The following is a 25,830-nucleotide window of genomic DNA, read 5'->3' as shown; positions in this document are numbered from 1 at the left end:
CTGGGCCAGGCCGAAGCCAGGAGCCAGGAGCTTCATCTGGGCTCTTCCACATGGGTTCAGGGTCCCAAGCACTTTAGTCATCTTCTGCTACTCTTCTATGCACATTAGCGGGGAGCTGGATCAGGAGTGGTACAGCCAAGACTCAAATCATTGCGCATATGGGCTGCTGGCATTGTAAGTGATGGCTTAACCCGCTATGCCACAACACTCACCCCACTTCTGCTTTTCTTGAAGATCAAGTACCATGAGCATTTCATCTTGGCAAGTATTTACCTGCCACGTTTCTATTACTGAGAAAAATTTGGCTTTTTCCCATATTATGGTTGAAATTACAGTTTAATTCATATCCTTATAGATAAAATTTTATTACCTCTTCTATCTACAAAGCAAAGCTTCAGCTCAACTTTGGTTTTATGTAATCTTCAACTGAGCATTACTGAAGTTAAAGTATGAGAATTTTCTAAATGAACTCAATTGTGGTAGTTTTAAAAAGTTATATCTTTATAAAGTTGTATCAATGAATCTTTCATAAAAACTCATACAAATGGGGGGAGGGAAGAAAGAAAATATCAGAGTGTTGGGATTTGTCCTTGAATTTCCTTTTTTTCTCTTAAGTTTTCCTTCCAGTTAAGCTGATTTTCTCTTATGTTTGTTACTGGATTAAAGCCAGAATCAACATTGCCCCATTTCTAATCAAATGATGGAGAAATTATTACAAGTTCTGAGCCCAGTTAGAGGATTCTGGGTGGCAGAGCAGCTGGACTGGACCTGAGCTGTATCTCTGACTCACCTCTGACTTCAGGCAAGTTATTTAATGTCTCTGCAATTCTGATAAGATTTTAATAATGCTAATTTATTTCAAAGATATGATTGCTAAAGAAATAATCATTGGCTTTTGGGGGAGGCTGTTTTTGCAACTTGGATAAGAGATTTAGAATTATATCTACTTTTCATTCCCTTTATGTTTTAAATAAATCGGATATAAGTTTTATGTAAGTGCTAGGACTTACAATTTCCATATAAAGTAGTCCATTTATTTTCACTCCAGAATTAAAAACTTTAGAAATGCTTTTCTTTTACTATTTAGAATTATAACATATTTTGCTTTTTTAAGGCTTTCATTGAATATTAATTCTTTAGATAAGTAAAAAAGATACAATTATTTTCCACTTTCATAAAAAGTAAAAAATTGGAAGGTAGTAGCCTAAAAGGAGCCTTTAAACTGTGCTTATGGGTAAATTTTAACCAACTGTCTTACATTAGGGTTATAGTCCATTTGTGAACTCTAACTTAGTAAACATACTTCCTTCAATAACTCAAAGTAAACTCATATTTAGTGATTTTTCTCTTCTTTTAAAAATTACTTTATCTCCTATTCTTTTAATGTAGCTTATTTAGAACATACTATTTTTGAAATTTCACATGCTACTAATATACTTTTGTAATTGTGTTTTTAAAAGTTGCATATTAGCTGCAGAACTTTTCATTTTCACACAATATTCTTGCCTTTAAGCTTAACATAGTGTAATTAGCTAATTTAAAAAATTTGAGTGGGGAGGAGATTAAACTTTGTAATTTTAAAGTAATGTATATCAAATAATATAGTCCATCAAAAAATAGTCATTTAGAACTAATTTTAATGTTGGTAATAATTAAAAGATCTGAAAAAATCTAAAGCAAGCATTATAAAAGAAATACAACTAATTACAGAGTAAGCAACAGGAGGATTTGATACAACTTTCCTGTAGGCCAGATTTACAGAACAAATAATGGTTTACTAGAATGATACAGACCAGATTTTCTTTTCTTTGTTTTTTTTTTATTTTACATTTATTTATTTATTTAGCAAGAGTTACAGAGAGAGGGGGAAAGAGAGAAATCTTCGATCCACTAGTTTACTCCCCAGATGGCCACAATAGCCAGTGCTGGGCCAGGGTGAAGCCATGAGCTTTGTCCAAGTCTTCCACATGGGTGGCTTGAGCCCAAACACTTGGGCCATTGTCCACTGTTTTCCCATGCAGGAGCTGGATCAGAAATGGAGCAACCAGGACACAAAGTAATGCCCATATATGATGCCTACAGCACAGGCAGTAGCTTTACCTGTCTCGCCACAACACCAGCCCCTGAGACCAGAGTTTCAAAGCAGATTTCTTAAAGCAATAAATACAATTTTACCATACACCTGGTGTTTTCTCCATCCCATTGGCTTTGATTTTGTCAATAGGTATCTTTTGCATTGTCTTGTCACCTTTTCTAATAAGGTTTTGTGAGAAGAAAAGACAAACTCATGTTTCAATCCAACTAGAAGTTGCCAACCTAACACTTATTTTCAAACATTTTTCAAAAATTCAAAAATTTTCCCATTGACCTGGATAAACAGGGGAAGGAATGTTAATAAAGATTAGTTTTATAGCAAGGAAATAACATTTTACCTTCTGAGAAAAATTTTTACCACCTGGGGAATAATTTCTATAGAGACAACAATGAAACTTTTATTTTTGTCACCATAACAAATTTCTTTTTAAAAGCTGCATTTATTTGAGAGGCAGAGAACTCCCACTCACTAATTTACTCCCCCAGATTCTCCCAACAGCTGACACAGGCCAGACCAGAACTCAATCCAGGTCCCCCAGGTGGGTGACAGGGACCCAACTACATGAGATATCACCTGCTGTGTCTCTAAACCTACATTAGCAGGAAGCTGGGATTGAGAGCAGAGCTGGGACTCAAACCCAGGCCCTCCAATATGAGATGCAAGGGTTTTAACCATAGGACCAAAGTCTGTCCCAGCACAATGAGTGAAATGCTGGGGACACAACAATTAATACAGGTAATAACCTGGACACAGTAGGTACACAATATTTGTTGAGTGAATCAATGCTGTGTTGGTCTGCAGATGTAGTATTGTGGTATCATAGAAGAGGAAGTAATTCTGCCTTGAGGCGTTGACTGGGTAGTTTAGTTTTATATTTAATTATGTATGGCTTCATGCATACTTCACTTATACTGTATTAAATTTCTGTATTAATATTTACTTTTATTTTTTTCTCCAAAACTGTTACCTTGCTGGGGCAACCACTTTCTTCTTCCACAGCACCTAGCATAGTACTGAAACTGATAGTGCCCGTGGCCTCTGCCTGCTGTCCCCTAGGATTGCTCTGTGCAGTTGTCCCTTTCTCCTCTCCAGCCTCATAAATGTGAAGTCCTTTTGGAGGAGGGTGTGCTCTGGGAGCAAGCAAGTAAGTCACAGCCACGTTGAGGGACAGAGTTATGTTCACTGGACAAGGCTGTGTCTTGTGGCCTCTATGTCCTTCTAGGCTTCCTAGCTTTTAAATTAGGAAAACTCACAATTATGGTAGTACACAGAAGCTATTTTAAAGATTAGCAAAGTTTTGATCAAGATTCATTAATCCAAGATTGATTTTAAAATAATCTCAAAGAGGCTGGTACCATGGCACAGTGAGTTAATTCTCCGTCTGTGGCACCAGCATCCCACATGGGCGCCAGTTCTAGTCCTGGCTGTTCCACTTCCCATCCAGCTCTCTGCTATGGCCTGGGAAAGCAGTAGAAGATGCCCCAAGTGCGTGGGCCCTGCACCCACATTGGAGATCTGGAAGAAGCACCTGGCTCCTGGCTTCAAATCAGCACAGCTCTGGCCATTGTGGCCACTTGGGGAGTGAGCCAGTGGATGGGAGACCTTTCTCTCTGTCTCTCCCTCTCATTGTAACTCTACCTCTCAAATAAATAAATAAAACTTTTTTAAAAAAATTAACAATCTCAAAAAGTGAAAACTGTCCTCCACAACTTTAAAAAAAGATTTATTTATTTATTTATTTATTTGAAAGAGTAAGGGAGAGAGACAGAGACATCTTCCATCTGCTGTTTCATTCCCCAATTATTCACTCCAGCCAGGGGTAGGCCACGCTGAAGCTAGGACCAAGAACTCTGTCTGGATCTCCAATATGGGTGGCAGAAAGTCAAACACTCAGGCCATCCTCTAGGCCTCGGAGGCATGGGGAAGTGGAGGACCCAGCGCTCCAACAGGCTTTCAAATATTGGTTGTGGGCATCCCAATGACAGCTTAACCCACTGTGCCAAAATACACATTCCTTCCTTCACAACTTTAAGCAGGTCTTAACATCATATATATATATTTTTTTTTTTTTGACAGGCAGAGTGGGTAGTGAGAGAGAGAGACAAAGAGAAAGGTCTTCCTTTTTGCCATTGGTTCACCCTCCAACGGCCGCTGCGGTCAGCGCATTGTGCTGATCCGAAGCCAGGAGCCAGGTGCTTCTCCTGGTCTCCCATGCGGGTGCAGGGCCCAAGGACTTGGGCCATCCTCCACTGCCTTCCCGGGCCATAGCAGAGAGCTGGCCTGGAAGAGGGGCAACTGGGAAAGAATCCAGCACCCCAACCGGAACTAGAACCCGTTGTGCCGGCACCGCAAGGTGGAGGATTAGCCTGTTAAGCCACGGCACCGGCCTTAACATCATATATTGGTTGCTTGACTACACGTAAGACTTTGGGAATAACAGTATAAATCACTTCTTACTTGTTATAACTTTCTTTTTGTTCTTTTAAAAATGAAATGCCATCCAGATATAAAATGAGTTATTATTAATTTAGCACATCTGCCAGGGGAAGGTAGGAATTACTGTGTCCACTTTACAGATCAGGAGTACTTTAGTGAGTTGCCTGAGGTCAAACAGCTAAAAATGACTCAGCCAAACCATAGGCCTGGTATTGCTGCTGACAGAGACTATGTTTTCCACATGATCATACAAGCAGATCAGCTATCGGGACCACTACAACAGCCAAAGCGCCTCCTCTCTTTTCCTGTGATCAGACGTATTTAGTTCTATTTAAGATACCATTTTGTGCAGCTGAAGGCTGGGAAAGTAAGGATTTCCCCAGTGACTCTTAGACTGGGCCCAGCCTGGAGCTGCATCTGACCTCCTGGAGCTGCCTAGTCTGAACCCAACTCTGCTCTCATGAAAAATTCAAGGTGATAAGTTAACGCATGCTTTTTGTTCTTGCAGTTCTTTCAGTGGAGAAAATGGCTAAGATGCTCGTTTTCATTATTGTCACCGCTCTAGTAATGGATGGCGAAAGCTGGGTAAGCTTATTGTAAAAACTATTGTGGAATTTAAATGCCTGCTTTGATCTGGGTTTTCTATTATTATCTGACTGTAATTGAATGACTGCTTTAGAAAATAACCTGTACAAAGGCAGTGCAATGCAATTACAAATTAAAATTTGTAATTTCTCAGGAGTAAGCATTCATTTTTGCTGGAGAAGAACATGACATAAGCCACAAATAGAGATATCAAAGTAAAAATGAAAAAAAGAGTTAAAAAAAATGACCTTGTGCCCCCTTTTCATTAGTCGTAGCAGCTGTCCCAGAATTGAGTACCCAAGAGCCCTGATGAGGTTTCTAGTCCTCAGAATCCAATTCACCTGTCAAATTTTCTTTAGCGAGCTCTGCTCTGTTCAGTCAGATGCCACATTACAAAGACGCTTATAAACCCTTTCATTTACAACATTCCTGGGTTATTTGTCTTTTAAGAGAAGGTAAAAGACTTACCTGGACCAATCTGAAGTATCTGTGGGAAGAATAATGTGTAAACAAAAAAGTTAAAGTGAGTTCAGTAGAATTTCCAACAACAGGAAAATGAACAAAATACCTGGGGAGGTGAGGGTTTAAGTTAGCATCCCTAACAAGGATACTGTTCATCGTCACATTATCCCAATGAGATTATATTTTTAAAATGTTTATAATCAAAGGTCACTCAAAAACCTCATTTATTTTGGAGTCAAAATACCAATGACACAATTAACTTCTGTGAAGCATTTTACTCTTTCTTTCTTTCTTTTTAAAATAGATTTATTTATTTGAGAAGTAGAGTTAGAGAGAGAGAGGGAGAGACAGAGAGAAAGGTCTTCCATTAGCTGATTCACTCCCAAATGGCCACAATGGTTGAAGCTGGGCCCATCCGAAGCCAGGAGCAGGGAGCTTTTCCAGGTCTCCCACGTGCGTTCAGGGGCCCAAGCACTTGGGCCACCTTCCACTGCTTTCCCAGGCCACAGCAGAGAGCTGGATCAGAAGAGGAGCAGCTAGGACTTGGACCGGCGCCAATATGGGATGCCGGCATAGGAGGCTTAGCCTACGATGCTACAGCACTGGCCCTTCAAATTCTTTATTTATAAATTTTATTTATTTGTTTGTGTTTATTTGAAAAAGAGAGAGAAAGACAGAGACAGACAGTGAAATCTTCCATATGCTCTTTCACTCCCTAAAAACCTGCAACAGTTAGATCTGGATCAGGCTGGAACCAGGAGCCAGGAATTCAATCCAGGTCTCCCAAGTGGATGGCAAAGACCCAAGTACTTGAAATATCACCTTCTGCCTCTCAGAGTATGTATCATCAGGAAGCAGAGCCAGTACTCAAATATGGTACCTGGGTATCCCAAGCAGTATCTTACACTGCGCCAAATGCCTGCCCAACTCCCCAGTTTAAAAAGCACACTATGAAGAGGTTGAGAGCATGATCTTTGATCTGGATTTGGATCCCAACTTCTCATGTCTGCAGGGTATCCACGAGGAAGCCTTCTCACCAGAACTCAGCCCATTCCTGCCTCAATGAGTTGTTACGAGGATAAAATGAAAAACAAGTGATAAAGCTTTTAATATAGTCATTCTGATTATTTTGTTATTTTATTTATTGAGTTCAGGTGCTTAAGCATTGTAAATTTTTATTCTTCAAACAGTATTAGAATTTTTCAAACTACTTTCTGGTTGGAATGTTATTCTAATATGGGAATTAGAGACAAAATTGGATCAGTGATTTATTCTAATTAATAGCAGCACTTATTTTCCACAAAAATGAGGTATTCATTTCTTTGCAGCCTCTGGACAACTGCTCCCAAGAAGAGGCGCGGCTCAGAGCCCAGGTGTACCTGCTTGAGACCCGGGTCAAACAGCAACAGGTGAAAATTGCACAGCTTTTGCTAGAGAAGGAAGTCCAATTCCTTGACAAAGGAGAGGAGAATAGTGTCATTGACCTTGGAGGCAAGAGGCAATATGCAGGTCAGACGTGACTCTTCTTAACAGTGTCAGTAACTTACACACCCGTGTGCAATGATGGTGCTAGTAATTTGTTCACTTCAGGTCTTGCTAAGGAGCATTTCCTATCTCAGTGACAAGCAACATGGAGCATTTAATCAGTGTTCAATGCCTTCTTCCACATTTTACTCTTTTTCTCTGTTACCTCCTCAGGGAATATTTAACATAAGACTAAATATCTGAGATTGTCTATAGTTCAACAAGAAATCAAGACAATAGATTGTTAAAATAGCTTACAAATAGCAGCTTATAATTGTGAAGTTTCATGTTTGAACTCTATTTGCAAATCTTTTCTTCTGATGCGGCTTTTCTTTCTGAAATCCTGATGTGTCTTGGGGTGGCAGATAAGAATGAAAGAGCAGGAAGGGGAAAAGGACCAGAATTATTAAACAGGAGAAAGGAGTAGTTTTAATGTGCGTATTTTATATTTTGGTAATTTTACATTTGATTAGGCCAGTGCTTCCCCCCAGAAACTAAGAGGTCTTAAACTGTCAACATGTTATACAGATCACTGCACATATTCACTATGGGAAAGTGTTCATTTGACTTTTTCCAGAAGTAAAAGTAATTTTTTGAAAGTAAAGCCAATGGCTGTCAGAAACAGACAATGCTGTCCAGAGCACTCTGTTCATATGTCTACTCTAGCATCACTACCATGTATTATAATTTATCTGTTCCTGGGTCTGTCTTGGTCAATTAACTGGGCACTTTGCAAGGTCCGGGCCATTTAATACTCTTTACCTCCCTGTGGATTATCAGAGTGCCTAGGACATAGTGCATCTTCATATTTCTGAATGAAAGCAAGGCAATAACAGAAACAGGGTCAGCAAGATAAGAAAAAATACATTGAGAAGTACATTTGACTATAATTGAAAGACTGCAGAGGACCCAAAGAGATGACCAGCTTCTGGGAATTAAAACATCCATAAACTCACTAGTGTACAATAGGAGCATTATAAAACCTTAGAACTTGTGCTTCAATAAAATGGTCCCTTTGCTCTCGGCTGCTGACCCTCTGTTGATAGCATCTTTATCTATTATGCTTTATTCCTGGAGTCCAACTGCTGCCATACAGTCCCCACTTTGGAGATCAGAAGGAGGCCAGGCCCTCTGGCCTGTGGTAGTGGGGATGGGTAGAGGGTGTGGATGGGACATGGAACAAAGAACCAGGCACCATTCAGATAGAAATGGCTTGGGAAGCAAGGGGACTGTCTGAAGAAGTCTCAGAGGACAAGGAAAGATGAATCAGAACTGAAGAAAACTACAATAGTTATGGAGTCCAAGCTCATCTATCCACCACGTGAAAAACCCCAGAACTCAATGGTGGTGTGTTGCAGCACAGAAAAAAGGGGTACTGGACCCTTTTGTTCTGGTAGACCAAGAACATGGCTCATTTCTCCCACTAAAGAAGCCAGTTTGCCCATGCCTGGTAATAGGCCTTTTTTTTTTTAAGTACAAGGGGGCAGGAAAGAGGAAGTGGGAGATCAAGAGGTGATAGACTGCTGCAGATGGCCGAGTGCCAGCAAGGGTCTCTGTCCTTGGTTACATGACTTTGTGCACAGGGGCCTGGTCAAACTGCTCCTGTAAATCCTTAATAAAACAATCATTGCATGCCTCCTTATCTTCTCTGTGGGAGGCAAGCTTCCAGTAAGGGCTTGTTTGCAGAATCCACAAGCTGCAACCAGAATGCCTCTGATGGCTAACATGTCTACGTGCAGGGCTGAGCAGAAGCAGTCTGACTCAAAGGGCAAGGCATCAAAGTAGACAGCTATGAAAAAAAGGCAGAGATGCTGAGTGTTTTTACCCTGTTTGATAGTGAAGATTACTAGGAAGACCATAAAAGAAGGCCCAGGAAGCAGAATCAGTCTGGATTCCTGAGAGACCATGTTTCTTAGGCACTGCTACTCATTGGAATCATCTAGTGACCTCCTGAAATAGTGATGCTGATCAAGAACAGCGAAGAGTCAATTTTATTCCATTGGCCGCCTAACGTGTTGACTTGGTTGGACCCCATCAGAAGATACGTGCTTCCTGGGTGAGAGGCATGAATGAGTTTTGTGTCTGCATCAATGTTTTTTGGCTCCCACTACTCAGAGGACAGAATGGAAATGGCCCAGGTGGAAAATGTGCAAGCAGTGAACTATGTCATAGCTGAGGAACTCTAAGCTCAGGAAATGATAGTATTTTACAACCGCCCAACTTTTGCCCCAGAGGAAGCTGTTATTGATATTATGATGGACAGCAAACAAACCTGCTGTCTGCTACAGAGGGAGACACTATTTCTATCATTCAAGCCTATATTCATTATAAGAATATCCTTGAAAAAAAATTCTAAAACCATGAGACTGGAAAATGTCAGTAAGACATATATTGCCAGGTAGGAGCTCACTGAGTTGACTGGGAAAAGGGGCTAGGGCTGGGGAAGCAGAGACCAGAGGATGCAGCAATCAAACCCCCAAGTCTATTATCAAAGCTGGGAAAAAAATGAAAGCAGGGGTGGTAAGAGACATGGGCAGAGAGAATACAGGGAAAGTATGAAGAAGGGCCTTTGTAGGGATGACGCCACCCCTGGATCACAAGCACTCAAAGAGGAACAACAAAGGATTGAAAGTGTTCATTAATGGAGAGGACTACCATTGCAGAGAGACCCCTGGTGTTAGGAGTGTATTGGCTTTGTGGAGACAGCATAGGTATGGGAAAGGAAGTATATGGCCGGGCCATCAGTTATCCAGCAATCCCACTTCAGGATATAAAGAGAAATGAAATCAGAATGCTGGAGACACCTGCACTCTGTGCTCTTTGTAGTACTATTCACAATGGCTAAGATATAGAATCAATGTAAGTGTCCATCATGGATGAATAGATAAGGAAAATATAGTATGGAATACTATTTCAGCCATTAAAAATAAAGAAATCCTATTTACAATATGAATAAACTGGAAGACATTCTGTTAAGTGGAATAAGCCACCACAGAAAGACAAATACCATCTGATGTCACGTAAATGTGGCATCTGAAAAGGTTGAATTCACAGAAGCACACAGTAGAATGGTGTTTATCGTGGACTGAAGGGGAAGGCTGCAGAGCTATTGGTCAACCATAGAGAGGAGGAATACATACATACACACACACATATCTTCAAAGGTGTAATAGAAGTCCATAGCAGAAGCAGAATCTGGACATCAGGTGTTGTCCTGCTTCACTTTGGCATGTTACATTCCAGGCACTCTACGTGTGTCTCAGTTTCTCAACAGCATCCTTCCCTTCTGAGAAGGGACTTTTCTTGCCTTTTTTCTATCTGCAACATCTTCTCAATTCTGCCCCTTCCTCTATCATTCATTCTTTAAATCCCAGCTTACCTATTCCTCCATTCAGGAATTTTTTCCTGATCCTGAAGTCTGAATGAGGTACCTCCTCCACACACTCCAAAAGCATACATTGTACCTTAGCACTCACCATGGAGTATTGTCACTGCATGCCTAATTGTCCCATTCTCCCTGCCCCCCCCCCCCTAACCTGTCTAGTTTCTCTGTATATGTTCAGGACACAACATGGTAACTGACATACAATCAATGTGAACAGAAGTACATATTTTTAATTGGTGGAACAGATCAGGTGAGAGAAAGGCAAACACTTTAAACACACTTGTGGGATCTGATGAGACAGTTATTTGACACCTTGGGAGGAAGACAACAAGTTGACACAAAACAGGTATCAAGAGCAAGGAACTGATGACTATAAATGGAATACCATTATTCCAATTCCAAGTCAAGCTCAAGACTCAGGGTATCTATTCCAACACACTCTAATCAGGTATGAACACAGACTCAAGGATCAGACAATGGCAGGAGACAGGTAATCAGATATTTGTCACTGGAACTATGCAGTCTGTGATAGGGAGACTGAGACTTAAGAGCTAACAATCTAGTCCCTGTGTGTGAATGCTGGGGAGAAGACCTGGGGAAACTAGAGGTCTCCAAGAAATAAGTCAAGACAGCAGTTACCAGGAAATTAAAATGCCAAATTCAGAGTGGAACTAACTATGCAAGTAGGAATTAGGAGTTAGTAGAAGAAACATACAGAGAGGGTCCAGACAAATCAGTGTGTGTGTGTGTGTGTGTGTTATAATAAGATAGATGATAGACATTCTAGATGACTGTTTCTAGTTGTGGTGGCCAAGAAAAAAAAAACCCAGAAGTCAATAGATTCATACTTAACATCCTTCATATAAAAGTGAGCTTCAAGCCGGCGCCGCAGCTCACTTGGCTAATCCTCCACCTGCGGCACCAGCACACTGGGTTCTAGTCCCGGTCGGGGCACCGGATTCTGTCCCGGTTGCTCCTCTTCCAGTCCAGCTCTCTGCTGTGGCCCAGGAGTGCAGTGGAGGATGGCCCAAGTGCTTAGGCCCTGCACCCGCATGGGAGACCAGGAGGAAGCACCGGGCTCCTGGCTTCAGATTGGTGTAGCAGCCACTTGGGGAGTGAACCAACGGAAGGAAGATCTTTTTCTCTAACTCTGCATGTCAAATAAATAAATAAATAAAAAAAAGTGAGCTTCAAAAAGTGCATGGAAAATTAAATTAAAACTGTTTATTTTTGTTCAAAATTTTTAAAAAATATGTGCATTGTTTTTTCACAATATGCATTTTCAATTAACTTTTTAAAGATCCTTTATATGATGCAACCATGATAAAAGAGAAAGGAGGAGCAAAATATGAAATATAAATACAGTTCACTTGTACTTCATTTCTCAGCATCTAGGCAAATAAACTGCCAAGGACACACACTTAAGAAAATATATGAATTTCACTAAAAATATAACAACATACATAGTCTATCATGTATAAGAAACATAAGAATTTGCTGACATCAAAATTTGGTTTTGGTGTCCTTAAATTTAAAAAAATCTGTAAAAATATGTATTTCTATGTTTTCATTTATAAATTACTATGTTATTACTAAATGAATTATTTGCTAATTCATCCGATTCATTTCAGGGTAGGTAACCTCTAATTACTACAATCAAGCAATTTTTGTAAACAATGCACAGCAAATCACATGATTTTTACGTACCATATAATTAAACTGTATCTTTTAAAAGCATCTGGGTGCTGTTGAACTATGAATTAAAGGGTTATTGAACTCATGTGAATTGGGGACAATCACATCTGCCTGGCCAACAGGACAAAGGCTCCACCATGTCCCCCTCTGCAGGAGACCCAGTTTTGCAAGAGGCTATTCAGCATGAGTAATGTCTAAGGTATAGACCCTCAAGACGTCCAGCTGCCCATTCTGGTAGCTGCAAACTTTAGACAAATTATTTAGCAGTTTCTCCTGGAGTACAGGAAAATCACAAAAGCAAAAACAAGAAAACAAATAAATTCACAGCACGAAATAAAAACAAATAGATAATGCTGGCAGAAATCTTTATATTTAAAAAGCTTTCCACTGGCAAACCTTATAGCTAATCATCTCCATGTTTGCCTAAAAAATAGTTTGAACTTTGTGAGTCTTTACTATTCAGGTCTTTGGTAGAAGATTAAATGTTATGTCAAGAACTCCTTTTCTGATGGGGTTAAAATCTGCTTACTCTAATGACAAGTGTGTTTGGTATACTTGACCACAGGATGTAAGCTTTTTAACAACATTGAACTAATTTTGTGTTATCATTTTGCCATTGACTCTTTTTGCTTAATTACCAGCTCAGGATTTTTAAAAATGTAATCCAGCATGTATAAAGAACACTTGTGTTTCTCAATCTTGAAAATAAATAGATGAATAAAGCCTAAATCATCTCACATATAACATCTTACCAAAGCAGTAGCATATGATTGCTGCCGACCCCATGAGATCTTTATAAATAGTGAAGGTTCTTATTTTTTTTCCTTTCCTGATCCCAATAGCCTATCCAACCAATTTCATAGTACACTAATTTATAATAATTAATATTTAATTATTATACTTAATAATACTAAATACTTAATGATAATAAAATAATTACATATCAGTAAATAATTCCCTTAACGTATGCTATTAATATATAGTGAATATTAATAGCATATTAATATATAGTGAATATTAATAGCATACTACTAATAGTATATATTATTATTAGAGAAACAGAGCTACCACCCACTAGTTCACTCCCCAAATGACCACATCAGCCAGGGCTTAGCCAGGCTGAAACCAGGAGGCTGGAACTCTCTCTCGCAGGTGGATGTCAGGGGCACAGGTATCTGAGCCATCACCTGCTGCCTCCCAGGGTGTCCATTAGCAGGAAGCTAGAATAGGGAGCAGAGCTGGTGCTCAAACTCAGACACTCAAACACGGGATGTGGGTGTCCCAAGTAGATTCTTACCATGCCAAACACCCACCCCAATGTATGCATATTTTATCTGTGACAAAACAAAGATATTGTAAACTATTTGACATTAAAACAATGAAGATAAAGACAGAAGTTTAAAATATGCTTAACAACAAATTCTGCCCTGTGGTGGAGTAAAAGCCCCAGCCTGCAGCACACTGGCATCCCATATGGGCACCAATTCTAGTCCCTGCTACTCCTCTTCCGATTCAACTCTTTGCTGATGGCCCGGGAAAGCAGTGGAAAATGGCCCAAGTCCTGGAGCCCTGCACCCGCGTGGGAGACCTGGAAGAAGCTCCTGCCCAGCTCTAGCCATCGCAGACATTTGGGGAGTAAACCAGTAGATGGAAGACCTCTCTTTCTGTCTCTCCCTTTCTCTCTGTGTAACTCTACCTCTCAAGTAAATAAATAAATAAAATCTTTAAAGGCAATTAACAAAATGATAAGGATACAGTCTGAAAGCTGTCAATGTTACTTTTTTTTATTCAAACATCAGTGGCTGGTTATTCTTAATAATGCCTCTTTATGGTGGTCTCACTGCGTCAGCTTCCTGGGTATCTGAACACTAGAGAAGTGTATGCGTGATACGTTCTCTGCAGTTCAGCCCATGCGAGATTCCATGGATATTAATTTGTCCCACCTTAAAGTGACCTGAGACACAAATATTAGTTTTTAATGACAGATTGGTAGCTCTGTTTGCTTCAATGATCAAAGAAACACCATGACCAAAAGAATGCAAGGATGAAAGGAATAGTAAAGCCTTGTAGGTTTTAGCAAAATCATCTGAGAATGTATGGATCATTAAAAATTCCAGTGCATTAGTAAAAAATCTGTGAGACTGGGAGGTTGTAAGAACCTAACAAGATTACTATTTGTGGCTCATTTCAAAATGTTCAGAATGATCCATAATGTTCTGAGTCAAGATAACTCAAATTATTTGCTTGGCGTTCTATTTCTACTTTCATTTTAGCTCCATAGGAAAAATATGTTCCATTATGTTACTTAATAAAGCTATATGTTCCACTTAAATATACTGTAATTAACTGAGTACATGTAATTAGTATTTTTTTTGTTTTTTTACAAAATTTATAAATGGAAAACCAATCCTTAGTTCACTTGTTTTTTTCCATCATAATATGAAGCCAGATAATAATTAAATCAGGAAATAATTTTCTAACAACCCCTGGAAGGTAAAAAAGATACAGTTTTAAAAGCTAATAATCTACACGTTGCATTTATCTGTCTCCACTGGTACTGAGTAATCTCATTCAAAGGCTTCCTTTAAAAAATAGCCACATAACAAACATATTATTACTTTGTTTTGCAAACAGATTGTTCAGAGGTTTTCAATGATGGATATAAGCGCAGTGGGTTTTATAAAATCAAGCCTATCCAGAGCCCAGCAGAATTCTCTGTTTATTGTGATATGTCTGATGGAGGAGGCTGGACAGTAATTCAGAGGCGATCTGATGGCAGTGTGAACTTTAACAGGTGTGCTAATTATGACTTATTGATTGATTTGGGTTAGCAAGTGTGAGAATGATAAATTAAGCCCTTTCATCAGGCCTGAAGTCTATTAATAAGACAGAATTTCACTCTCTCTAAATAATAATACTGAAAGTGAATTAACTGATCAAGATAACATTGGAGGTGGACATGGGGGGGCATCTTGAGTACCTCATATACCCACTTGGATTTTGCTAAAATCAGCTTTCACTTTCCTTTTTTAGAGCCTGGAATGACTATGAAAATGGCTTTGGAAATTTTGTCCAAAAAAATGGTGAATATTGGCTGGGTAATAAAAATATTCACTTATTGACCATACAAGGTAAGGTTGATCTGATGTCAAATTCATTTGAAATGCAATAAAACAACACAAAAGGGATTTCCACTAAATCATAGAAATGGAACTAATTCAGTAACTGGTATAATTTGCAGATTGAGCAATAATCCCCCTGGCAAAATGCAGCTGCTTAAAACTAGGAATAGACGAAAGAAATTAGAACTAGACTGGGGGCGGGATTGTTTTCTGATATATATTTTCTACTGCTGGAAAAAAGTAATGTTACAAATATTCATTTTTTTCAATGCCTGAAAATTATCTGTACTCTATCAATTATCTATTGCTATAATAATATGAATAGCTTGCCACTTTAAAACTTGGTTGCTTAAAAATAGCAACTTACTGTTCCTCATAAATCTACATGCTAGCTGGCAGGCTGGCTTTGTGGATCAGAGCTGGGCTCTGCTGATCTTGGCTGGACTTGCTCATGGGTCTTCAGTCAGCATCCTGGTCAGCCGGAGTTGGCTTTCCTAGGCTGGCCTTAGATTAGATGATACAGCTGTGCTCCACACAGTCTCCCATCTTCTGGCTGGCTAGTCTGGACTTACTCTTGCAACAGAAACATTATTCCAAGAAGGAACATGGGTGCACATGAATCCGCTGAGCCTGAGCCTCAGAAGTAGCCCACAGTCACTGACCTTCTGTTTTTGAAAGCGAGTCAGAGGACCAGCTCAGATTCAAGAAGGGAAATAAACAGGAGGCGTTATGAAGTCACCTTGCAAAAGGGAGAGGTGAATACTTGGGAAATTGGGGCTATTCTTGGAATAAAATACCATAATACTCTAAATGTCCTTATTTCCGTACCCTCATTTTTTATTTTAAAAATGTCTCAAAGATATGGCAAAGTTGAAAGAGTTTCAACATACCACCTAGATTCTACATTAGTATGTAACTACAACACTTCCATCACGTCTACCCAATGCTCCTTACTCTACCCACCCATTGATCCATCTTTTTAAATTTGTATTTCAAAGTAAATTGCAGACATTTGTATAATTCTCCCCATACAGATGCTCCTGACTTATGATAGTTGGATTTAACAACTCTTTTAACTTTTTGATGTTGCAACAGCAATATAGGTCCAGAAAAACTGTACTTCAAATTTGGGATTTTTGATCTTCAAGGCTAGTGCGAAGCACTTCAATACTCTTTCATGATGTGGGGCAGCATCCAGCATCCAACATCACAGGGGAAACAGCTGATACCCCACAGTATGCTGTATTGCTAAGGTGTGGTGTTTGGTGGGTTAGGTGTATTAAATGTATTTTTAATTAATATTTTAAATTCATGGTAAGTTTTTTGGATATAACCTAATCATCATTTGAGGAGCATCTCTGTGTATTTTTATCTTCCCATCTTTACCAGAATTCAAAAATCCTAAAAAATCATTAGTGTGATCAAATTTCCAAGCTTCTATTTCCCATGTTCTTTAACCCACTATGCCACAGTGCTGCCCCCTCCTTATATTTTGATTAGTGTTCAGGCTAGCTGTTCTCATGGAAGCAAAAATGTCCTTCTCAGTTCCAGGCCTCACAACTACATGCACGTCATTCCACATGAAAGACAGTGCCTTTGTCTCTATACTTTTTAATTAGGAGAACACTTAAAGCCAGTGAAATTGCCTCTGAAAATGCTTTTGTCTTCATTCCATAAAGTTTCACTGGGAATGTTTGCAATAAAATTAATTTAGAAATGATGTGTAATTCAAAATATTTGTAATTATTGACCAAGGTGATATTTAGATGGCATTTTTAAAAATGATCATGACTTTGTATCCCTGTCTCATCACACAGAACTTTTAAGAAAGTTAGCCTAGACTTATCTTACTATTCCAACTCAATTTCCAGTCTTGGCTCAATTGACTTTCCTGCCTTTAGAGAATTCCATGGGGTGAGGAGTCATGTGGCCAAAGACACAAACCCAACAGCAGCCCACACTCCTTCCTAAACTTCGTCCAGAAGTAGGGAATCCGGAAATCACTGCTTAAATGGCCTTGGGCTTGTTTTCAGGCACTGTTCAGGCCTCTTCTTGGTCCTCCAGTGTTGTTGATATGTGCACCTGTGAGTCCAAGAGGACGCTAAGGAACGGCTTTGAGTGTGGGTATGGAGAGAGCTTGGATGTGCAACTTGAGGTGTCCATAGGCCCTTGGCTGTGCGTGATGGAGACGAGGATGAAAAAAGAAAGCTGAGCCTAGATGCGGCTAGAATGATGGGGTCCTATGGTTTTCTCTTCCTGGGACTCCATGTTTGGGAACCCCAAGAAATCTGAGTCTCTAAATTACAAACTGGCCTCAGAAGTCCTTATGCTATTCCACAAACCTTCAAAAGGCGTGTGGGAAAATGGAATTAAAAGGTAAGTTTAATGTTGGGCATTGTGGCACGGTGGGCTAAGCCACCACTTGGATTCCCTCACCCCATATTGGAGTCCTGGCTATTCTACTTCCATCCAGCTCCCTACCAATGCATCCCTGGGGGGCAGCAGATGATAGCCCAAGTGCTTGGGTCCCTGCAACTCACTGGGAGACCCAGTTGGAGTTTTAGGCTCCTGGCTTCAGCCTGACCCAGCCAGAATTTTGCAGGCATTTGGGAAGTGAACCAGTAGACAGAAGATCTCTCTTTTACCACTCTCTATCACTCTGCATTTCAGATAAATAAATAAATAAAACTTTATATTAAAAACATGTTTATTTTGGTGAAACATTTTTTCACAATTGATACATAGCTTTTTGTAGTACACAATTTCCAGACTTTTGAAAGAGCCCCCAATACATATGACTTTGAAAATTTTGTACCAAAGTAAACATTTTTTTTTTTATTTGACAGATAGAGTTAGACCGTGAGAGAGACAGAAAGAGAAAGGACTTCCTTCCATTGGTTCACCCCCAAAATGGCCACAAGCCAGGTGCTTCTTCCTGGTCTCCCATGCGGGTGCAGGGGCCCAAGCACTTGGGCCATCCTCCACTGCCCTCCCGGGCCACAGCAGAGAGCTGGACTGGAAGAGGAGCAGCTGGGACTAGAACCCGGCGCCCATATGGGATGCTGGTGCCACAGGTGGAGGATTAACCAAGTGAGCCACGGTGCCAGCCCCCAAAGTAAACATCTTTTAATTCCATTTTCAATTAACTTTTAGGAGTATCCTAATATTTATCAAAGCAGGATGAGAAACCATACATAATGTAATAGATTTCTGACTTCTCATGGTCCACTTGCTTTGTTCATGGAAAAGAACAGAAATTATGTGAAGACAGCAACTATTTCAGTCATTTTTTAAAAATTATTTGTTTATTTGAAAGGCAGAACTACAGAGAGGCAGAGAAGAGAAAGAGAGAGAGAGAGAGAGGTCCTCCATTTTCCAGTTAACTCCTCAAATGGCCACAATGGCTGGAGCTGCGTTGATCCGAAGCCAGGAGCCAGGATCTTCTTCCAGGTCTCCCACATGGGTGCAGGGGCCCAAACACTTGGGCCATCCTCCACTGCTTTCCCAGGTCACAGCAGTGAGCTGGATCTGAAGTAGAGCAGCCAAGACTCAAACTGGCGCCCATATGGGATGCTGGCACTGCAGGTGGCGGCTTTACCTGCTATGCCACAGTGCTGGCCCCTCAGTCAATTTTTTAGATACTGCTCTCCTATCACCTAGAATTTTTATTTTATAGTCATTAAAATACCTGTTACAGTGACTTCCATTCTATCAAGTTACATACTAACAATTCTCTTAATCTTGTGAGCCAGGATCAAAGGAAAGTTTGCAGATAACAACTGGGATTCATATTTCTTCCTCGAATCGTCCTTAAAGGGTTTGCTGACAGGTCTCTTACAGTACCAGGAAAAACAACCAAGGGCATGCATATGCAGGCAACTGCATCTACATCATAAAAACCTAGTAGCCTGGCCATCAGAGTTACAGGATGCTACGAACAGTCATTATGCATTTTTAAGATTGACATTCCTACTGAAATTAAGAAAAAGAGATAAACTGTTAAACTTCTTTGCTATCATTGTTATATTTCTTAATATATTAACTAAGTCACGAGACTTAGTTTTGGTTGTGTTTTTGGCCAAGAAAATTGCACTTTTTACCCATGGCAGGACTAGTAGGATTTTTTTGTTTTAATATTGTGTCCTTCAACTTTTTCAAGTAAAATACAGTGAAATGTACATGTTGTAGACATAGTGGACTCCCTGTTTATTCTTTGAAGGTTGAATCTTGGCAGAAGTAAGTGGTAACAGTAAAATAGACCTGTGAATTATTTTTAAACCTCATTAGTGAAGGTCATGTTACACATTTTAAAAACTAGTTTCTTGTTGTGCTTGCTTTTTTCAGGAGACTACACTTTGAAAATTGACCTTGAAGATTTTGAAAAAAACAGTCGTTATGCACAATATAAAAATTTCAAAGTTGGAGATGAAAAGGTACAAAGATTTTCACCTAAGTAATGCCCTGGACTAACTCTCACCATATACAATGTGACACTGAAGTTAGTGGAAGTAAAACTACACAAAAGGGCTGGTTCTTTGGCTTATTACATAAGCATGTTTTTTACATGGTGGCTACTGATAGTGGAATTTGTCTGCTTTTTTTTTAGAGTTCCTATGAGTTGCACTTTGGAACATATTCGGGAACAGCTGGAGACTCCCTTGCAGGGAAATTTCACCCTGAGGTGGAGTGGTGGGCTAGTCACCAAAGAATGAAATTCAGCACGTGGGACAGAGATAACGACAACTACAAAGGGAACTGTGCAGAAGAAGATCAGTCTGGCTGGTGGTTTAACAGGTTTGATGATTTATGAGTGTAATCGTAATGGCATTGATATTATCTCACTGTGGGCATTAATTATGATATATGAGGTAATGCTGGCTGCATCTGTAATACTAGTATTATTAGGTAATCACCCTTATGAGACTTCTTCAGCAATGAAGTATTTTTGAGGATTCGGTCATTGCATACATTAGTGAGGTTTAAAAGATACACCATGTAAATAAATCAAATTACCACAAAGATGATTTACAAACTGAATTATAGATGACTTATAAAGAAAAGGCCACAAATAACACAAGGAAATAGAGTACACACATGAGGGGACTTTAAAAAGTTCATGAAAATGGAATTGAAAGATACATTTAAGGACCGGAATTGTGGTACAGCAGACTAAGTCACCACTTAGTGACACACTTGTGACACTGGCCTCCCATGTGGGAGTGCTGGTGCGAGTCCTGGCTACTCTGCTTCCTACACAGCTTCTTGTTAATGTGCCTGCAAAGGCAGCAGTTGGTGGCTCAAATGCTTGGGTCCCTGCCACTTAGGTGGGAGACCAGCGGATGGAAGATCATTCTGTCACTCTTTCTATCCCTCTTCTTTTTCTCTCTGTTGCAAAAAAATTCTGGCTGGCACCGCAGCTCAATAGGTTAATCCTCCACCTTGCGGCGCCGGCACACCGGGTTCTAGTTCTGGTCGGGGTGCCAGATTCTGTCCCGGTTGCCCCTCTTCCAGGCCAGCTCTCTGCTGTGGCCCGGGAGTGCAGTGGAGGATGGCCCAAGTGCTTGGGCCCTGCACCCCATGGGAGACCAGGAGAAGCACCTGGCTCCTGCCTTCAGATCAGCGTGGTGCGCTGGCCGCAGCGTGCCGGCCACGGCGGCCATTGGAGGGTGAACCAATGGCAAAAAGGAAGACCTTTCTCTCTGTCTCTCTCTCACTGTCCACTCTGCCTGTCAAAAAAAAACACAAAAAACAAAAAAACTCTGCCTTATTCAAAAGGCAGAGTTACAGAGAGGCAGAGACAGAGGGAGCAGTCTTCAATCCACTGGTTTACTTCCCAGATGGCCACAATGGCCAAAGCTGCACTGATCCGAAGCCAGAGCCAGGAGCTTCTTCCAGGTCTCCTACATGGGTGCAGGGGCCCAAGGACTTGGGCCATCTTCTACTGCTTTCCCAGGCCACAGCAGAGAGCTGGATTGGAAGTGGAGCATCTGGGACTTGAACCGCCGCCCAAAAAGGGTATCAGCACCACAGGCAGCAGCTTCAACTGCTATGCCACAGCGCCGGCCTCAATAAATACATCTCTTTAAAATATGCATTTATTTTTGTATAAAAAAGAAATTGAAAACCAAGCATAGTGTTTTTAAGAGTAAATATTTTCCATGAGCATTTTGAAGACCATGCAAATTGGAATGCCCATTTGAGTCCTGGCACCTCTGCTTCTGAAGCAGCTCCCTGTTAACACAGGGAAGTAGCAGATGATAGCTGAAGTACTGGTTCTGCCACTCGCATGGGAAACACAGATAGAGTTATGGCTTCTGGCTTATGGCTTTGGCCTGGCCCAGCCCTAGCTGTTGAGGCCATTTGAGGTGTGAACTAACTAATAGATCTCTCTCTCTCTCTTTTTTTAAGATTTTTAATTTATTTATTTGACAGGTAGAATTACAGACAGTGTGAGGAGGGAGAGAGAAAAAGGTCCTCCATCTGCTGGTTCACTCCCCAGATGGCTACAATGGCCAGATCTGGGCTGATCCGAAGCCAGGAGCCAGGAGCTTCCTCCAGGTCTCCCAGGCAGGTGCAGGGGCTCAAGCACTTGGGCTATCCTCCACTGCTTTCCCAGGCCATAGCAGAGAGTTGCAGAGAGAGGAGCAGCTGAGATTAGAACTGGCGGCCATATGGGATGCTGGTGCCACAGGCAGAGGATTAACTTACTGCTCCACAGTGCTGGCCCTCTCTATATCTTTCTCTTTCTCCTACCTTCCCTCCCTCTGTGTGTGTGTGTGTGTGTATGTGACTGTCTATGTCTCCCACTTTCTATATATAAAACACCTACATTATGTAGACCGTTGCCACACATGTTAATGCAGACAAGTAAATCAATTAAAGATATGAGTTCAGGAAGAACAAAGAAGGCAATTCAGTAGCTGGAGACACCTAAGGAGGTTTCATTGTCACTGGAGACAAAGGAGAGGATAAAGCTGCCACAATTGGAAAATGAGAAAAGCTAGGTAGTAGATGGTGGGAGAAACTTGGCGCTGCTTCCCTAACACTGCTGCTATTCTCGTTTCTCTCTGTCATTCTTTCTTCCTTCTTATTCTTTTTTCCCCTGTCACATAGTCCTTCAACTTTACACGAAATGTTGGCACTTCGTAATTAACCCACCACTGTGACAAAAGATGTTTGCACAGAACAAGCCAATCACAGTTGGCATAGCATCTCATGTGAGTGTTCACGGCCACTTCCTCCTCACTGGGACCCCAGATGCCCACCAACCTAGTGTCAAGTCCAGGCTGTTCAGAAACTAAAGGATGTCAGAAAAATTGATCTCAGAATAGCTAAGAGGTTGACCATAGAGTCAGTTTTCTAACAGGCTTCGAATCACAGACCGACTAGAAAAATAGACATAGCAGATGTCTCTACATAGACAAAGATAATGCCAAAATATGTATTCTGGGGGTTCAAGTTACAGTATTTTCTTTTTTTACATTACTGTTTATACTGTTTTAAAAACATAGAAGACTCCTAATGCAGTTTTAGCATGAACCATTTCAGTTAATACATCCATTTAGATTTTGGGGACTGCTGGGGTGATCAATAAAAACAAATTTCTGATGAGACTGCTGTTGTGGTATGGTGGGTTGAGCTGCCAACTGGGACACTCACATCCCATATTGGAGCATAGGTTTTAGTCCTGGTTGTTCTGCTTTCCATCTGACTCCCTGCTAATGCTCCTGGGAAGGCAGCTGGTGAACACAGGTGTTTGAGTTCCTGCTACCCATGTAGCAGACCTACATAGAGTTTCTTGCTCCTGGCTTTGGCGTGGCCCAGTCCTGGTTGTTGAGGGCATCTGGGAAATTGTCCAACTGATGGAAGATCTTTCTCTCTGTCTCTTCCCCTCTCTGTTACTCAGTCTTTCAAATACATAAGTAAATCTTAGAAAAAAAGCTGGAAAGTGACCCAAGCCAGCAACTTTTCTTTTATGGGTAAATTATATTCTTTTTTTTATTCAATAACTTGGGCTCTTTTCATAGATCTCAGAAATATTCCAATGGGAATTGTCTCCTAATATCCTAATATCTGAATATATTTTCACTGGTTATATATCATATATAAAAATACATGGTAATTAACATAACAACACAAAAAATGATCACATAGTCTTAAATGGAATTTATACATAACAATGACAAATTTACAGATTCCAAAGGAGGAAGAGGGACATTTGCAAAAACTTTTAACTATCTAACCAACTTAACTGGATGAGTACAATATATGTAAAACATTAACTCAGCCACTCAGACAACAGATTATCTTCGGTTGATGTCTGGGAAAACTTTAAATGGCAATTGAGGTTTTGTTTGCTTACCCTTGAGATTAAAATAATTGATATGGTAGTGATTTAGAGGGAAGAAGACAGTTTGAATTATGACAATCCAGTCTTGGTAGCAGAGTGATGAAAATGCAAGTACAAATTACCTGGGGAAGCCACAATGCAGCACCTTGCCCCACACCTTATGTGGGTAACCCATGTTGCTCTTGCTGAGTAGGAGGTTCCCACTGCCTTAAGTCAGGAGGGTGCAGGGCTATCGGCTGCAAAACTGTGATTTTGTTTGCTTTTCATTTCAAGTCTATTCAGAACCAAAATGCTTATTTTTTCAATATACCATAAATGGCCTTGGTTGTATCCTTGGGTTTTTTGGGGATAGATTTATTTATTTACTTGAAAGGCAGAGAGAAAGGGAGAGGGAGAGGGAGAGAGAGAGAGAGAGAGAGAGAGAGAGAGAGAATCTCTTTCATCCACTGGTTCACTCACTAAATTGTCTCGGCAACCAGTGCTGGGCTATGCTGAAGCCAGGAGCTTCATCCAGGTCTCCCATGTGGTGGCAGAGGCCCAAGCACTTGGACCATCCTCTGCTGCTTTCCCAGGCACATTAGCAGGGAGCTGGATCAGAAGTGGACCAACCTGGAATCCAAACTGCGCTTTTATGAGATGTCAGCATTGCAGTTGTTTAACCCGCTGTGCCACAACAGTGGCCCCTATATGCTTGGATTTGTTATGTTGCTAAAACTTACCAGGTAAAATAACCCATCCATTGTAGAAATATCTGTATTTTTGGAAGCTGGTAATCACGTACCCCAAAACTGACTGAAGCCATAGTTAAAATGCCTTTATCACTTGCTAGCAAGATGAAGGTTTTCTGCAGGATGTAGTTCTGGCCTGATTTTTCTGTTTTCTTTTTTTTATACCACTAGGTGTCACTCTGCAAACCTGAATGGCTTATACCACAGAGGTCCCTACACGGCTGAAACGGACAGTGGGGTGGTCTGGTTTACCTGGCATGGATGGTGGTATTCTTTGAAATCTGTGGTTATGAAAATTAGGCCAACTGATTTTATTCCAAATACTGTTTAATCCTCCCTGGTTGGATCTCATTTCTGCTATGCATCTTGATTTGAAATGGTTTAAAGAATAGCTATTTTGAATATATAGGGTGATGATGTCAATCGTGTGTGCTACTTTGCATCCTTATTTGCTTTTACATACTTTCAGTACAATAAATATGTAATACTCAATAAACATAGATTATGTTAATATTTACTGAACTCCTCTGTGTGAAGGGCTATAAGAGCTGTTAGGCAAAAAAGGAAAAGCATAAAATAGATATCATGAATTAGGATAGTAACATAAGCATAAATGCATAATAAATTAAACACTTGAGGCTGGCACTGTGGTGTAGAAGGTTAAGCCTCTGCCTGCAGTGCGGGCATCCCGTATGGATGCTGGTTCAAGTCCCAGCTGCTCCACTTCCAATGCAGCTTCCTGCTAATGCACCTGGGAAAGCAGTGTTAAGATGGCCCAAGTACATGGGTCCCTGCATCCATGTGGGAGGCCAGGAGGAAGCTCAAGACTCTTGGCTTCAGCCTGGCCCAGCCCTGGCTGTTGTAGCCATTTGGAGAGTGAACCAGTGGGTGGGAGATTCTCTCTCTCTCCCTCTCTCCCTCCCTCCCTCTTTCTCCTTCTGTCTCTGTATCTTTACCTTTCAAATAAATAAATAAATCTTTAAAAAGATACAATTAAGCATGAATGCAGTTGACAAAACACACAACAAAAGCCAGTAAATAATGAGTTGTCAAATCAACTGTATGCACAATAAATATTATGAGCTGGAGGAGATGTTTAGACCAGCAGTTAGATGCCCATGTCCTGTATTAGAGTGCCTGGGTTTTGTACCCAGCACTGGCTCTTGATTCCAGCTTCCTGCTAATGCACACCTGGGAGAAAGGAATGATGGCTCAAGGACTGGATTTCTGCCAGCCATGTGAGATACCTGGATCAAATTCCTAGTTCCAGCTTCTGGCATTTGGGCATTTATGGAGTAAATCAGTGGATAGGACCTATCTCTGTTTTTGTTTCTGTCTCTCTTAAATACATAAATAAATTTTAAAAACAAGCATAAAAACACAAAACACAAAAATAGAAATGAAATTCTTAAGTTCATTTTTTTAAAAGATTCATTGTATTTGATTTT

At 40.5% G+C, this 25,830-nt stretch overlaps 1 protein-coding gene across 1 annotated transcript; it reads left to right on the top strand.

Moving 5' to 3' along the window:
• The first annotated feature begins 711 nt into the window (after positions 1 to 711).
• On the top strand, positions 712 to 24,895 carry FGL1 (fibrinogen like 1). Its single transcript, XM_062212702.1, has 8 exons — positions 712 to 802; positions 5,040 to 5,116; positions 6,907 to 7,087; positions 14,817 to 14,976; positions 15,216 to 15,313; positions 19,649 to 19,737; positions 19,911 to 20,098; positions 24,554 to 24,895. Exons 2-8 carry the CDS (start codon positions 5,057 to 5,059, stop codon positions 24,711 to 24,713), a joined length of 936 nt encoding a protein of 311 aa, XP_062068686.1. The 5' UTR covers positions 712 to 802; positions 5,040 to 5,056; the 3' UTR covers positions 24,714 to 24,895.
• The last annotated feature ends 935 nt before the right edge of the window (positions 24,896 to 25,830 follow it).

The sequence above is a fragment of the Lepus europaeus genome, chromosome 16, assembly GCF_033115175.1.
Source record: "Lepus europaeus isolate LE1 chromosome 16, mLepTim1.pri, whole genome shotgun sequence".
Lineage (NCBI taxonomy): Eukaryota > Metazoa > Chordata > Mammalia > Lagomorpha > Leporidae > Lepus > Lepus europaeus.
Note: the sequence above shows the minus strand (reverse complement) of the source record. Positions and strands in the feature narration are given on the sequence as shown.

What these genes read in the sequence shown, in the direction of transcription:
- FGL1 (XM_062212702.1), top strand. Translation starts at nt 5,057, where the DNA reads ATGGCTAAGATGCTCGTTTTCATTATTGTCACCGCTCTAGTAATGGAT. An exon ending in TCAAAGTTGGAGATGAAAAG is followed by an intron (nt 19,738 to 19,910) that starts GTACAAAGATTT and finishes CTTTTTTTTTAG; the next exon opens with AGTTCCTATGAGTTGCACTT. An exon ending in TCTGGCTGGTGGTTTAACAG is followed by an intron (nt 20,099 to 24,553) that starts GTTTGATGATTT and finishes TTATACCACTAG; the next exon opens with GTGTCACTCTGCAAACCTGA.